General features: G+C 37.1%; 2 protein-coding genes across 5 annotated transcripts in view; both read right to left on the bottom strand.

Moving 5' to 3' along the window:
• Window positions 1–7640, bottom strand: part of prtga (protogenin homolog a (Gallus gallus)) — a 33720-nt gene extending 26080 nt beyond the window's left edge. The window contains exons 1-2 of one of the 2 annotated variants that reach the window (XM_084717984.1): window positions 7482–7640; window positions 4994–5296 (exon numbers count right to left, since the gene is read on the bottom strand). In XM_084717984.1, the coding sequence (XP_084574110.1) occupies window positions 4994–5296; window positions 7482–7548 (370 nt within the window). In that variant the 5' untranslated portion in view covers window positions 7549–7640. The remainder of the gene's footprint in view (window positions 1–4993; window positions 5297–7481) is intronic. The other variant, XM_084717976.1, reaches the window with a different exon arrangement.
• A 6526-nt stretch (window positions 7641–14166) lies between these two features.
• The window catches only part of nedd4a (NEDD4 E3 ubiquitin protein ligase a), a 33648-nt gene continuing 31821 nt past the window's right edge, over window positions 14167–15993 (bottom strand). For all 3 annotated transcript variants that reach the window (XM_084717962.1, XM_084717953.1, XM_084717945.1), the window contains one exon: window positions 14167–14591. In XM_084717962.1, the coding sequence (XP_084574088.1) occupies window positions 14489–14591 (103 nt within the window). In that variant the 3' untranslated portion in view covers window positions 14167–14488. The remainder of the gene's footprint in view (window positions 14592–15993) is intronic.

Below are 15993 nucleotides of genomic sequence, written 5' to 3'. Positions count from 1 at the left end.
TCTCTGCCACAAAGTTTTCCAATCATTCGACAGCAACCCTCCACTCACCACAGACAGAGGCTTCATTGTCTTTAAATCTCATATCACAACTTAAGAGTTGAAGAAGTCAATCTTTAAATAGCTACATTCTGTTTTTAACAATTGTTTTACCCTTGTTCATTGCGAATCAGAAAAATAAGTTGATAGCAGATGACAAAATAAAAGTTGTATTACACAAAGCCAGGTAAGAGAGAACAAGATGCTCACGAAAACAAAAGTAGATTCGTTGATCACTATTGCGGGAACTGATAAAAGGAAACAAGCATCCAGCATTATTGTAGGAAAGATTTAAGTCCTGTGCTCTCTCACTGCCCTCCATCCATTGAACAATTTAAAGAAACCTTTGACCTCTGGGCCTGCCATTCAGGGGAACCATGGTAACCTTTCGTGTCCAGCAGAGGAGAAAAACAAGATTCCAGGCTTTGAGTTGTCTCACTTAGGGCCATCTCATTCATTCACACCACAGCTCACACTGTGCGAAGTTTGCTTTCGTCTTATTGGTGTTTCTAATTGTGCCAAGCCTGTGCAAGTCAGATGCATTCCTTAGCAACTTTGCTGTGGTGGTCCTGGCCTGGCTGCCTATGGACACACCAGTAAGATAAAATAAACCCTGTAAGTGAATAGCAGCAGCTCCTTTTAATACATATGTCTAAATATCATTCTACTTTCAGCTTTAAATATGAATAACGTTAATAATACTCCATGTATCAAGTTAAAATATATATAACATCTGTATCAGAGCAGGGCCATTATTAATGTGTTGATCATTTTCTCAATTGATCAATTAGCTGTTGATACTTAAAATGTCACAAAATGGTGAAAATCACTGTTTCCCAAAACCAAGGTGATGTCCTCAAATGTCTTGTGTTGTCCACAACCCAAAGATATTCTGTTTACTCTCAAAATATTCTCATTTGAGAAGCTGAACTCAGATAATTAGAGATTTTTTTCTTTAAAAATTACCCAAAAATGATTCATCAAGTATCAAAATTGTTGGTAATTACTTTAATAGTTCACAACTGATCAATTAATCGACTAATTGTTGCAGCTCTGTATCAGAACTAGAAACAAGCCCTCCAACACTGTAATTTGGGATGCCATCACAATACACTTCTGACAATCATTTTGCTGGTCAGACAGTTTTTGTTGTGTAGTAGAAGCTGTATAGTTCAGATATTACTTGGAATACACTGCCTACAATATATCTAATACTTCTGCAAAAAGCTACTTCACTCTTGTGGATATTGTTTCCACAGTCCTTAAGTTTAGGTTTTACAGTTTTCCCATTTTAATTATTTACTTTCCAAATGTTCCAATGAATGATGACAAAACTATCGGTACCAAAGGCAGAATAGAGGTGCACTGATCCAATACTTATAACAACATTAAGTAAATTGGATATTAGTCAAGATGAGACAGAAGCACATTAAATACAGTTACTTTGGCAATGTCCTAATAAATTTACTGTCTCCCCTATCAGTTACATCATTTGGTCATGGTAGGCCACTACCTCTCAGGTTCTTGTGTTGCCTCACATAAAAATGATACAAATGTGTTTCCCACAGTAGGGTAAAGAGATGGAAAATTTGGGATTGGTCCTCAATATCAGCAGATATCCTGAGTTGATCATAATGTGTATCAGGAGAAAAAGAGTTAGATGGGTGCATCTCTAAAACACATTGCTCTGGATGACAGCTGCAAACTGGATGAATTTTCATTCATCAAGCAGCTGCAACTTACCTTAGGCTTACCATTATATCATGTTCTAAACAAATGCTGGTACTATTTGTGGGTAATGCCAAATTAATATCAGAACAATAACCATAAATGCAGTCCACTCCATTGGGGGGAATGTGACACGTAACATTAAGTAACACAGTTTTACTGTAAATAAAGCCAATGTTGGGCTATCTTTCAACACAGGCCTGATCATCTACTTTCTACAAGGATGACCAGACATCCTCAACTTCAACGGTTCATGGAATCAGGGTTTAGTTGTGACAAATGCCCCCAGTTTTCACTTTGTATCATGTCAGCAATGCCAGGGTACAACAGAACATTACTATTACTATTTCATCCCTGACTGATCACATATCAATATGCCTGAAACCAACATGGGGGGCCACAACTGAGTCACACCTGTAAAAGTTGATGAGAAATTGACATTTTCCACAGTTTTCATGCCTTATGTATCAGTGATCACATGGTGCCAAGAGCTCCAAAAAAGGGAGCCATCTCAGGAGGTAATCTATCTACTGAGATCCCCATCAATCTTAACTCTATTTACAAAAGTCACATGATGAGGCTCAAATGTCACATTCCTTTCATCAAGGCCAAATCCCTTCTCACCTTTGTGCATCAGCAACACAATGTTTAAGTTTACTCTCACTCCATCACCATCACGTTCCTCATAGACAAGAAGCAGATCCACAGCTTCAAAATATAAGCATAGGATTAAAAAAGTCACAAAGGGTACCATCCCTGCACTTAAGACATAAAACACTCTATTGTCATTCTTACTTATAACTACGATACAGGAAAGGAAATGATAGAATGACTGATATGAATGAAGGATGTCTAAGTGGCACTGCAAAGGAGGTACTGAGGCTCCACTATACATCTTTTAGCGAGGAACTAACATGTGAAAAAACCTCAGGACACGGAGTGACTCAGATCCAAATGTTTGTAATAAACATAATTTGAACAACAGTCTTTCTCTGGTTAAAATAAATCCAAGATAAGTAACCACATACTGCCAAAATCTTTGGCCAGACTTCCATGTAATAGGCCGGTTGTGAAGGGAACCAAGCCATTCTGAACTTTAACTTTTACAATTAATGTAATTAGCTGTGTAGTGAACAGGTCCAGCTGTTCTGTTCACTGATATCAGGCCAAACAATTGCCCCCGAAGAAACCCTTTTCTTTTGTGAGCACAGGGCAAGAGGGGGGTGGGCAGTGTGGACAAAAACAGTCAGAGTGAAAAGCTTTTCACTCTTTCACCAGAGTAGTGAGGCAGAAAACAATTGTGTCCGAAGCCTCCGGCCCATACTGACCTGGTAAGACCTGCAATAAAGTTTGGTCATTTAGACACTCAGGGTAAGGCCATGGTACTGGGAAACAGCAATTCACATTTGTGTGTGTGTGCGTATGTGTGTGTGTGCACACCACTCGCGAACAACCCCCACTGCTACTTCTGTGTCCTTCAACTGAGCATTTCTCAGGTATGTGCAAACTTTATGAGCTTCCAGATAGACCCTCAAGCAGGTCTAAGTGCCATTTTAAAACAAACTAGTAAAGCTTACTGGCAGCCTTTATCACCTCTTAACTTCAAACTATAAAGCAGGTAAACTACTCAATTAATTAATCAAACTATATACACGTTTTAAGTACCAGGAAATATCAGAATTACAACTGGGTTCTTGACCAGAGAGCTCTGCATGTTAACCTTCAGAATAATTCATGTTAACTTCCTCAATAAACTCAACAGCTGCTATGTAACTCACACAAATTGCACTCCATTTTTCCGGAACAAAATCAAATTTCAGCATCTTGCATGGAATGTTAAAAATGCATGTTTTAGTACAGATGAGAACGCATTGCTGGCAGGGGTAAAAGTATTAGCATACGTGCTGCAAAAGTGGCACAGCAAGACGCATGGCCTCTGGTATAGGAGGAGGGGGATATAAGGTCCCAGAGCACGAACTCTGCCTGAAGCTTCTCCACTCCCCCCTTTAAAATATGAGGCCAACTCGCACAGCACTGGAGGAGAAAGCATTCCAAAAGAACAATTCCTCAAGCGATCAGGGTGCAATAACATGAAAGCCCCGGCCTGTGAATAGGGGTCATCTGCTCTTTAGCATTGGAGAGTCGGTATCCTGGACAGCTCCTAACCTTTCAGATCTGCTGCTCCTTCATTAACACACCAATGGGCAAAAAGCATCTTTCTGGGCTCTAACTTTGAAGACTTTGTCCCTCTTCCTACTCTGCTTCCATCAAAGCAACACCAAGATGCACAAAACAATAAATAAACAGCAATGTGTGTCTAAATCTCCTCAGATGAGTCATACAGGGAGATTTGAATCTCACCCAGTGATTATTGCAAATAAATGGCAGCAAACAGCCAGAAAACAAGACATGTGACCCTGCCTGAACATGACGTTCACTCCACAATCAAAAATACATATTTTTCCTCTGGCCTGTAGTACAATTTATCAATCTAGACTGTTTTGGTGTGAGTTGGAGATATTGGCTGTAGAGTTGTCCTGCCTTCTCTCCAATATTATGGGACTAAATGGCACTTGGTTTCTGGTGCTCAAAGTACAAAAAGATTATCCACAGATATTGCTGTGAGCAGTTTCATTACTTTTAGGAGAGAGAAAGTCGTTCTTTCTCATAGAAAGCAAGTATTTCCAATAGATTCTACTGCAGAAAGAACGTAGTTCCTATAGACTGTACTGCAGTTCTACTGCAGAATGAAAGTAGTTCCTGTAGATTGTACTGCAGTTCTACTGAGGAAAGAAAATAGTCCCAGTAGATTCTATCGTAGATAGAAAATAGTAGATTATATCATAGAAAGAAACTAATTCCTACATAAGATTGCTGACAACAAGGTCTGTGGATTATACTGAGTCATCTGAGAGAGTTCTGGAAGGAGACACTGTTGTTCAGTTTTTCAAATGTACTTCAAATGCACCACTAGCCAAGTGCCATCTAGTTCCATTATATTCAAGACAAGGCAGGCATCTCTACGGCCAATTTCTCCAAAACCTGGCAACTCAAACTAAAACAACCTAGATGAACAAAAAGCACCACCCATAAGGGGAAAAAATATATACTTTTCATTTTGGGATGCACTGTCCTTGTCAGAGATGTCCATCACCCTACATCACACCACAACACATCACATGTCCTCCACATGGTTATGTTTTCATAGTAATTCCAGCATGGTACTCACTTGCGATTGTAAGACGGGCTTTCTGGCTCAGGATTGCGCCATACTTGTTCTGAGCAAGGCACTGATAGAGCCCTTCATCTGATTTGTCTCCTTTTCTGCTCTCCACCTCTGAAATGTAAAGGGAGCCATTGGACAGCAGGTACACCCTCTCATTCTCCACCACTCTTACTCCATTCTTGAGCCATCGGACATCGATCGGCGACTCTCCATGCGCCTGACAATCCAAAATAACGGCATCTTTCCGCATGACAGTGACATCATGGGGCTCCTTGATGAAGAATAACTCACTAAAGCATAAAACACCTGTAGGAAGAGAAGAAGAAAAGCATGTGAAGAGTGAAAGTGGTTATCAGCATGGAACCCTCTATTAATGCAGAGGAACATAGCACCGACAGCTGTCCAGTAAAACATTTAAAGGCTTGAACATTTATCTAACTACTGCCTTAAAGTGATTAATAAGGAGGGTTGAAATCAGTCCACGTTTTTTTTCTGGAGTCAGTAATTACACTTATTGGAGGCTATGGCTCACTATCCCCAGTGTTTATAGTCACCCTGCTAAGGTGAAATATCACATCTGAGAGGCTTGGAGGCCTGCCAGAAAGAGGTTTACTGTCCTGTACAGTAATCACATTGTAGCTTCATAAGGTCTTTCCCGCTCCACTTTAATCCAATTACTTATGGCTCATAAAGTCACTGAAGGTGAAGGTGAAACGGTTGATCCTATTAGTCCCCTTTAGTTTAAAAAGAAACCTATTACAAAACTCTCAGCATGAGCTTCACGTAATGTTTCATTATTGTGACCTCTGTGGACTGAATAGAGAGACAGTGTGACATTCCTGAAAGGTTATAATTCAATATATCAACAGAATACACAGCAGGGTCCTCACATCCAATTCAAAGCAATAACATAACAACAGGGATGGCTATCAAGAAACTGGTGCTACACCAGTGCCAGTTCCTGACCCATCAGTACTGAAATATCGATAAGCTCCTGGACAAACAATACTGCTATTAGTCTTTATGTAATGTTACATAATCAGCTGACAACATTCAAAAGTGTGGGCTTTCTTCACTAGATTTAATGAATAGCAGCGAAATGCAATAACAAAGAAAACAATCTAACTTATGTGAAAAAGTAATGATAAAATAACTGCTGAATTATGCCAAATTATGGCGAACAGTATAGGAGTATTGATAAACGGTGTCAATAAGCAGTATCAGTATTAACATTAGTATCAATACAATCCTATAATACCCATCCCTAATAGCAATCTACTATGTGATACTTCCATCTTACAACCAGGTTAAGCCTACAAATCAAAGGAAGGAACTATTCATAAAGCCTGACCACACAGTAAATCATTTATCTCCTGCACCAGCTTTATGTTTGATATGAGATGTATTGATTTTGTATTAGTGAATTCACACTGTTGACCTCTCAATTCAGCTCTGTAATTGGATGATACTGGTTAGAAGATCACAGGCACACTGTTGCTAAATACTTACATTAACTCATAAATATGCCACTTTAATATTTATCTGCTTAGCTGCTCATTTGAAGCATCATCGTTCACTGTTAGAAATGGCAAAAATAACTAATATTTTGCATATCCACAGATATTTTTATATTTAGTTCAGCTGTAGTTTAGAGCACTTTTGACCTGAAGTAAGTTACACTGTTTGTCATTTTAATTCAGCTGCAGTGGGCAATATTTATAGTTTTGTCTCATATCTGTTGCAGTTTGGGTCTTAGTGATGTCTAAAGTTCAGACTCTTATTTATCATTATATATTCATTACTTCTAAAGGATCCAGACTACACTTAGTTTAGCTATAAATAACTCTGAGGCTAAATTACAGTGTTAGACTTAGATTTACAGTGGTGGTGATTTCCTTGTGGTGGTGCATCACTGCTACATGAATACAGAGGAAACACTGGGTTAAGTGGCTATAAAAGTTAACAACAGTTAGAGCTGGTTAAACTGAACAAATGAGTGAAAGCACTGCTGAAAAACATTATAAGCATTAAATATTTAACAGTGATATCAATACTAATAGCTAACAGTGAACAGTAGAAGACGTTTCAAGTTAACATTACCTGACGGTTGGATTAACTTGAACCGAATGGTTTCTCACTCAGGCACGCGACGTTTTAACGTTTCGTGTCGTTTAATTAATTTAAATCAATGAAAACGTTAAATTCTCTCTTTTCCTGTTTTGCGGTTACGGATTAGGTGATAAATTTCGACAAGCTGATTTTCAGTATCATTCAGTCGAGCTACTTTACCGTTGACTTAACGTTAAAGCGCTACTGCTCTGAAGTGTCAGAAAATTAGCTAACTACGTTACAGAGGAGCTTTAAACTCAGTGTTTAACCGCTCAGCTCCTGTTGGGGGTCAACGCTGAAACATACCGGTTACGGACAGTCCAAGTGATGCTAAAAGTTAACGTTATTTAACTCAGAAAATATGAGTGAAGACGATCCTTACCTGAGATTGGAAGAAAAACGACAAAAAACAGCAACCGCTGATATAATTTCCTTTTGTAAGGCGCCATTTAGTTATATGAATTGTCCGTGCATGCTAGCTATCCTCTCATAGTTGTTTCCTCCACATGAACTGCGCTGCTACTGAATCAGAGGACAGTCGGTGAGAGCTGCTGGAGTAGTTTCCCTCCTCTGGGATGGACAGAGTCAATTCATCACTTCTGCGGGTCTGAATGAAGCTTTTAGTCCAGCGCCACCTACCGTTAGCTGCAGGTAAGACAGAGGACAGCTCTGCACTGCTGTCAGGTAAGACAGTGCAGCCACCATAACTCATAATGTAATTAGGAGTCTATGGTTAATTGTTACCGAGGCCCAATTAAAGTGGCAAGGAGCAGTGCGTCTCTGGTGACAGGGGAGACACCTTGCCAGGTCCTTTGTCTCCACTTATGAAATTCCTGCAAATTAAAGGGCCTGCTTTTAAATCGTTCTTCATTTCAGCTCTTTCACGTAGAGATACAAAGATGGTCACAATTTTTTTGGAAGTGTCTATAAACTATGAACAGGGACCAGCAGAAAATACTGACCTTGGAATGACTGATTTCAGATTTACCTCCTCACCCACCTTTTGGAAACTGATATTATGTGGCAATTTCAGAGAAGTGTGTCTAATTGGAATTGTGAATTTAGTGATCATGCTTTGAGGCCCATTACTTGTCGTTTGAAACATTATATGTATTTGGGCAATATTTTTGTCTTTTTGTTTGATATAATTTCTTTCCTCTGTTTCCTCTGTTTTTGTGGAACTGTCAGTGTCAAGAAAAGTAAACAAACAGAATTAAAGGACTGGTGTGTAGCATGTAGGACCCATAACTCATATATATTTTAATTCTTTCTTTCTCTTCATATTAACTGACTTATTGACTTAAATTATTAACCAAACAAAGCAAAGATTGACAGACAAGTCAGATATTTTACTGCATTTAATAACTGCATTTTGGTTGCAAATAATTTGGTAACATCAAAAGTTTATACAACATTAAACAGCTGGAACGTCTTCCATCATGCAATCAAATGTTGGAAATTATTCATATACACAAACTATAACCATACTATACACCTGCCAGGGACAGAATAAATAGCACAATTAAGTTCTTTTAGTATAAAATACACATTTATGGGATCAGAATTATTGTAATTTCTGCTTAACGTACATACTGTTTCCATGGTCAAAAATTAAATTAAAATTAAAAATTAACCTACACACTCAAATTGTCTATTTTGTAAGCAGGATGCTGTCTTTACACTCTTATACATACATACATATACACTCTTAATTCAGCACAGACAGACCACTCTTTGAGTCATTTGATATGCAATTTTAAATATGTCAAACTATAGCAGTGAACAGTCTGTTACATAAATAGTACCTTTTTTCCACTGCAAAATAGGTTACATTTAAGTAAGCTAATCTTCCTCAACATACCCACCATCATTACATGATAATATAATAATACATACTTTGTATCAATAACTTTAAGATCAGATCAGTCATGTTTTCCTGTGTCATGTGTACTTGACACCAAAACCCTGACTGACTCATGATGGATGTTTTTTACATTTTGTAACAATGGGGGATTTCAGCACTCACACAGCATCTCACATGCTCCACCACGACCCTTTCACTTTTCTATCAATACAAGTGAAGCTGTATTGATGAGAGCAGATCCATCAGTATCAGAGACCAACTGCACACCAAATGGTCTCTGCAGACTGAAAAAAACATGTTAATGGAAATGAGTTTGTCTCTTGTCCTTTAAAACTGGACCCTGCAATTACAAGGAAGCATTGATAGGAGCAGGACAGCTGCTGTGTCAATGTCGATATTGATCTGATGTCCATCACTTATTGTGGAGAGAGATCAAACCCCCCTTCCTCCCACGGTCCTTGCCCCTCCCTCTGTGAACCTTTATTCAGCAGCCGGACCGCAGCCCAGCTGTGATGTCCACTCAATCAGAAAAAAGAGATGATTCAGGGAGGAAAAAGTGCACTCTCATTATATTTTTATTATTTATAGTAATTTTACTGAGGTTTACTAACTGTATTATTGTTGCAAAAGTTGTTAACAAAATGGTATTTATGAGGGCTGCAACTAACAACTATTTTCATTATCAATTAATTAATTAATTAATTAATTGTTTGGCCCATGAAATGTCAGAAAATAGTAAAAATTTTGATCACTGTTTTTCAAAACCCAGGATGATGTCCTACGATGTTTTGTTTTGCCTACAAGAAGGAGTAAAGAAACCAGAAAATATTTGCATTTTCTAAAAGCTGAAATCAGAGAATTTGGACAATTATTCCTAAAAATGTATTAACTGATTATCAAAATAGGTGGTGGTTAATCATGTATTTGTCTAATCGATGCAGCTCTAGTAGTTATGCACTTGAGAAACACATTTTAAAACCTGGACAGAAATATTAAAAATACCTCCATTTATTGAATTTTAGCTGGGTGCTATATGTGTTTGGTTCCCCAAAACAAATTCAGATGAAAAGCTATTTTTTTAAGAGAAAGAGACCACTGTCATCATCACTACTGCTTCACCTTTTTTATAAATACTATATTGCCATCTTGTTCTCATGAAGAATAACTACTGTAGAAATAGCCGATCTTCTCGTGGATGGTCTTATTAACTTATGTTGGTTACATAAAAGCATCAGTAACTGAGACTGTTTCATAACAAGCTGTAGCTTTAATTTTTACTGGTTACAAATATAAAATTCATACACTAATACCCAGAAAAACGTCAAAACAAATAAATTACAAAATTCTAACCTTTTCCAACACATGTTGTTAAATGACATCTTCTGCCCATTACATGAACAGTTTATTACCTGTTTGCATGTGGTGTTTCCCTGTAAAGTACTTGTACTGTATTACATAACCAAATACTTGACCACAGCCTGAGGGGAGGTTGAGGGCTTCTCTCTTACATAACGTGAGAAAGTGAGAGCCTGGCCTCATTCATGGTCAGCGAGGTTCTCCCCAGGGTTTTTAATTAATCAAGAATTCAGTTTCGGCACCTGCCAATACGGCACAGTTTGTGGGTGGAGTGATGGCCGGCCTGCATGCGAACTGTGGTCGAGCTCTGAGGCCAGATCAATGAAGTAAAAGTCATTATCAGGTTATGAATGTTGGTAAGGGTTGTGGGTAGAGGGAACCTGCTGCCATTGGTTGAGGACTGTGTCTTCCTGCTCCCACACATGCCCATCCCCGCTGACCTCAGGAGTGTCCAAAAGGCCAGCCTGGATCCTGTGTGACCTTTCCACTGACCCCTGTGGAGGGGAGGGAGTTTTAGTGCCACCACGCTGGGGGGGGTGCAGAGAAATTAGGACTGTGGCTGTTGAGCTGAATCACACAAAAGGCTCCGACCAATATGTGGACAAGTCCTCTGCACAGACCCTGTTATGGTTAATAGCTAACACTACATAATATACTATCCTACTATACTGTAGGAACACAAGAGAGATCACAGACTGATTTTTTTTTCTACTACAGCTACATTAACTTGAGATAAAGTCTGTCCTTTCAGCTCTGTTATGAAGAAGTGTCGTTAAAAATGAATCCTATAGTGAAACCCATGAGAGACAGAGAAGAGTTGGACATAAAACAGCAGAACTGAAAGAGAAGAACTAATATTTTCCTGCTAATGTGATTTGAAGCATACCAACTTTGCTCAACAGATGCAAGTTTAAAACCTAAGCGAGACCTTCTAGGAAGAATCCAGTGTGTTGTAGCTCCCCCAGCTGGAACAATTCAGTACTACAACACTCAACAACATGGTAAGACCACATGTGTGCTACCCAAAAGAGAAACAATACATCTCTGGGATGAGTTGAAGAGCTGAAAAGATACTCTGAAATAACATAATAAAGACATTAGTCACAGTTGTCAAATATAAAATATCAAATAGTTATCATTACATAAAACCAAAAATAAATTAAAAGAAATAACAACAAATGTCTGCCCCAAAGGGGGTCCTCTGAACTGTTCATGCAATCATCAAAATCACATACTGGTGTCTAAAAAGGAAGTACTATAACAAAACACACTTCAGTCTAAAGGATCATGAGTTCAAACCTACAGTTATTTAGTTTTGTAAAATGTAAAAACAAGGTTTTAAAAAAGGAAAATTAAGTGATTCTGAGAGCTGTGTGAAAAGAGAAAAATCATTTATGTGAATGCATTTCAAGTTGTGATCACTGCATCACTGCATTTACAATCTTAGGATAAAGTTCATCAAATCAATAGAGAAAAAACTGCAATATGGATGAGAATGAAAAGTGCACATTAGGAAAAAACCTTAAAAAAAAAAACAGCCATTAAATATGTAGGAAATTTAGACATAAAGACACTGTGTAGGTGTTTTTTTTTATTTCTTTATTTCTCAAATATATTGAATTTGGTGTGCTATAGGTCATCAAATTAGGATTTAACAGCTACAGTTCATTCCACCCTTTAAACTGTCGTATATATGTTGCATGCATGTTGTTGTTTTAATGCACTTATAGGTGTTATTATTAAATTCTATAATAACAAAATTTGATATATCAGAAATTAAGTATTGATCTATTCATTATTATTCAGTAGACAACAATACATATATAACAGTACTTCCATTTAAAACATCGATGAACAATCAAAGTCTACAATACATTACAAATGAAGGCCTCGGTATTTAATTTTAAATAGAAGTGAAAGAAGAGAATGTGCTTATTTTCAGCAATGTTCACATGTAAACATTTTAACACGTGCACTTGAAGCATAGGATCATTTTCTTTAAAGAACGACTTAAGCAGTCTGCAGGTGACAGATTGGCAAAGATTCAGACAGTTCAGAAGTAAGACTCATCGATATTAACAAAGTGCTTCACTTTATAAAAGCATAAGTATAAAATTGTGTTGTCCGAGACAAGAACCAGCCCACAATACCTTCCTTTATCAACGACCTGTAAACATGGCAGGTAGTGTAAACACATGTTTTACCGTCAGAAAATGTTAAAACTACTGCTTAAGTACAGTTACTTTCCTACAAAGGTATTACAAGTGATTACTCAGTTTTGAAAACAGACAATAATCTGTACACATTTTGACAACCAACAAAACAATTTTTAAAGTTGTACTCTTTAAAATAGAGCACTGTGCTGTAATTAGACACCCATGATGAGTAGAAGAAAACAAAATGATATCACTCATTGACAAAAGGCAATAAAATATTTAACATACTGTATGATGAGGCCAGTCTGTCATATAATGCTTCTATAAGCTACTGGCCAGGAGATATGGTGTGTATATACATTTATATATTCCTCTGATACACAGTCAGTGTTGAACTTCAGTATGAGTGGCTGCTGTTCATTAATGAAACACTAAAAAGGGATGTGTGATATAGAGGTGCACTAATAACCAATTCGTCAATTTGAGTTACTTTTAACAGTTTTAAATAAATGCTTCACCATTTTGTAGAAGACAAAGTTACATTTGTATGTACAGTATTTTTGTAATATCTGACAAATCAAAGATCAAGTGATATTCAGCTCTCTCATATCAATATTATGTACAATTATGCATAGTATTTCAGCACACTCTAACACTGCATGTAGTCACTTCTTTGGATCTGTGGCCTACAAAGGTACAAACTACTGTATAATTAGTTTAGCCTTTTACTGGTCCTGGTATTAATATATCACTACTATGATTATTAAATGACACACTTGTTTGAAGAATAGTTGCTCAAACTTGTTTAAATATAAATTTTCTGCTACCAATGCTTTTGAGATGCATATATGTGGGATTTGTATCAGTGTTTCTAGTATGATGGAATGAAAAATGTATAATTATGTATAGAATTTAAATGGTAGGAAAAATGGAGAGAAAATATCTTCACATCTGTTTCATTTAGGCTGAACTGTCAAATTTATCATCCAGGTTTTGTATCTTACACATTGTTGCCTTCAACCATTGACATATATAAAGGGAGAACCCCTTAAAAAAAGTGAAGCTATGACATCTCGCTCACCCTCTGGTGGCTGGCTCCAGTAGATGTCAAATCCCTCCCCCTACATGTTAGCAGATGGGACCAAAATAAAATATCAAAGTACACATCAAATATTTTTTTTTTCCAAAAAGATAATTTCTGTCCTTTTAGACAGTTCTTATCTCATTGATGTTTGTTCCAAGTAAGTTCAAGTTCAAGTTCGGCTCCAAATTATGTCAACAGTGCAAGATTGAGACCCGTTGCACATCTTTATTTTACAGTCACTGCCTTCAACTTTTAATTTTAATGCCGATTCTGTTTTGTGGGGAGAATTTTTTTTCCTTACCAAATGGAGGGTCTAAAGAACACAGGGTGCTGCACACTGTACAGATTGTAAAGCCCCCTAAGGCAAATTGTGATATTGGGCTATATAAATAAAGTTTGACTTGACATGGATTTTGAGTTCAAATCTATTCATTCAAATGTCATAGAAGGCTTGACTATTCTGACCATGGTCCACTCTTTCAAGTACTAACACGTGATGAAAGGACAAGTTTATGGATTTCAAAAGAGGAGAAACATAACCAAACTCATTTACTACAATATGAAGGCATAAGTCTCACAAGTACCTGATCTGAGAATTTCATGCATCAGGCAATTCAGCCCAAATTAAACAAATGTTTTTTTTTTTTGTTTTTTAGTTAACATGTATGTGTTATACAGTATACAGCTTTGCATTTTTGCTTTGTAAACTTTAGAACACACGGAGTGGTTAAATACCTCTGTCACTCCAGATTTATTGTCCTTTCTCTGCGTGTGCCACAACAGAGTGAAGGTTGTGTGACTGTCCTTCATCTGTCACACGGCTCGCAGGTTAAGACCCGAGTCTGACGCACAGCTTGTTTATCTCATACTTGGTTTTTTTACTCTGATGGCAGTAATGCCTGTTCAGATCATTCACAGCAGAAGAAGCACTAATCCACCCCGTCAAAGCCTTGTGCGTTCTCGATAGCGATGTGAAGTTTCTCCCTCAGCTCCTCGAAAGACTCATAAGGAGGCAGGTCCAGTCGATTGAAGCTAGAGAAGGTGAAAGTAAAGACAACAAGAAAGTTAATAATAATAGTAATAATGAGTCATAAAAATAAGCATTTGCAGGAATTCACTTAAATTTTGGTCATTCTTAAGTCTTAAAGTCCATATAAAAAAATATCCTGATGTTTATTCCCTGGTTTGTGTCCAGTTCTTAATACCCTGAATCCTACACTTCCCATGACGAAGCTCAGTTACAACTTCTGCAGTCTCCGTGATTAAAAAACTCAATCTGAAAAGTAAAATGTGGAGTTCCCTCTTAAATGTCTCGCTTCAGCTCTCAAGTAGCAGAATGAGAGCTATGACTGTATCCAGCCACTAGAGGGCTTCAACCCACTGTGCTGAATTAGATTTTTTTTTTTACTAGTTCTTTTTTTAATACTATTCATTATCACAGCCAAAGAATACCTCAGTGTAAGCTAAGATAAATAATAATAATAATAAAGAATAAAATATCTATACATAAAACATCAATATATAACAACATATAATAGCAATATAATATCAAAACATCATTTTTTTTTATCTTGCATGCACCGATTATCATTAAGATATGGATCTTGTCCATACAAGATAAAGAATGTCATCAAGGTTAGTGTAGTAAACAAACTAAACTAAAAACTAAAACTCGGTGTGAAAAAACATTTCAGTTAACTAAAATAAAACAACAAAAAATAGACTTTAGAAAAAAGAAAACCAACTGAAAAGATTTTTTGTTCTTACAAAGCTAATTAAAATAAAATAAAAAAAATATGCAGAAAATGTCTTTAATTTTGGTCTTTGTCAATCTGGTCAACACAAGCATGAAGAGACACTGGTGCATGTGTTGACTGAGACTGGGGAGTGTACATGACTACGACTCAACTGCCTCCACAAAGTGTTTGTATTGTAATACTTGTTCTGAACTTCTTAAATCTTGCCTCTGAGCATCACAATCAAGTGGTTAAAGCCTAACCCTCCAACATATAACACGTGGACTGAGAAGGTATGGGAAATTTACCAGATGCAACAGATAACATACTCCTTGAGACTCCAAAAATAAATATTTATTAAAAGATGGAGCCCTGTTGTTGCCATACTAACCTAGTGAAGTGACTGAAATCCGCCTGCATACTCTACGGTACATATGTATCTTAATTTTCCTACCTGACTCACCTCTTGATGCATACACACACACTCATGCCACTCTATGCATTTGCATGCAGTTCCCCTCCCTGACCTTTACCCTTGTTCTTTTATTTATCCATTTACTAATTCATCTCAATTTTTCTTGGTATTCTTTTCTCATTATTTATTTTTCTTTGTTTTGTTTTGTTTTCATAATTTATACTTCTGTTGTATTTCAAAATGAATACTTGATGTGTTTGGTTTGTTTTAATTTGTTGTTGTT

This window comes from Lutjanus erythropterus, chromosome 1 (assembly GCF_056507025.1).
Source record: "Lutjanus erythropterus isolate fLutEry1 chromosome 1, fLutEry1.hap2, whole genome shotgun sequence".
Classification (NCBI taxonomy): domain Eukaryota; kingdom Metazoa; phylum Chordata; class Actinopteri; order Lutjaniformes; family Lutjanidae; genus Lutjanus; species Lutjanus erythropterus.
This window is presented reverse-complemented; position numbering and strand designations above follow the sequence as displayed.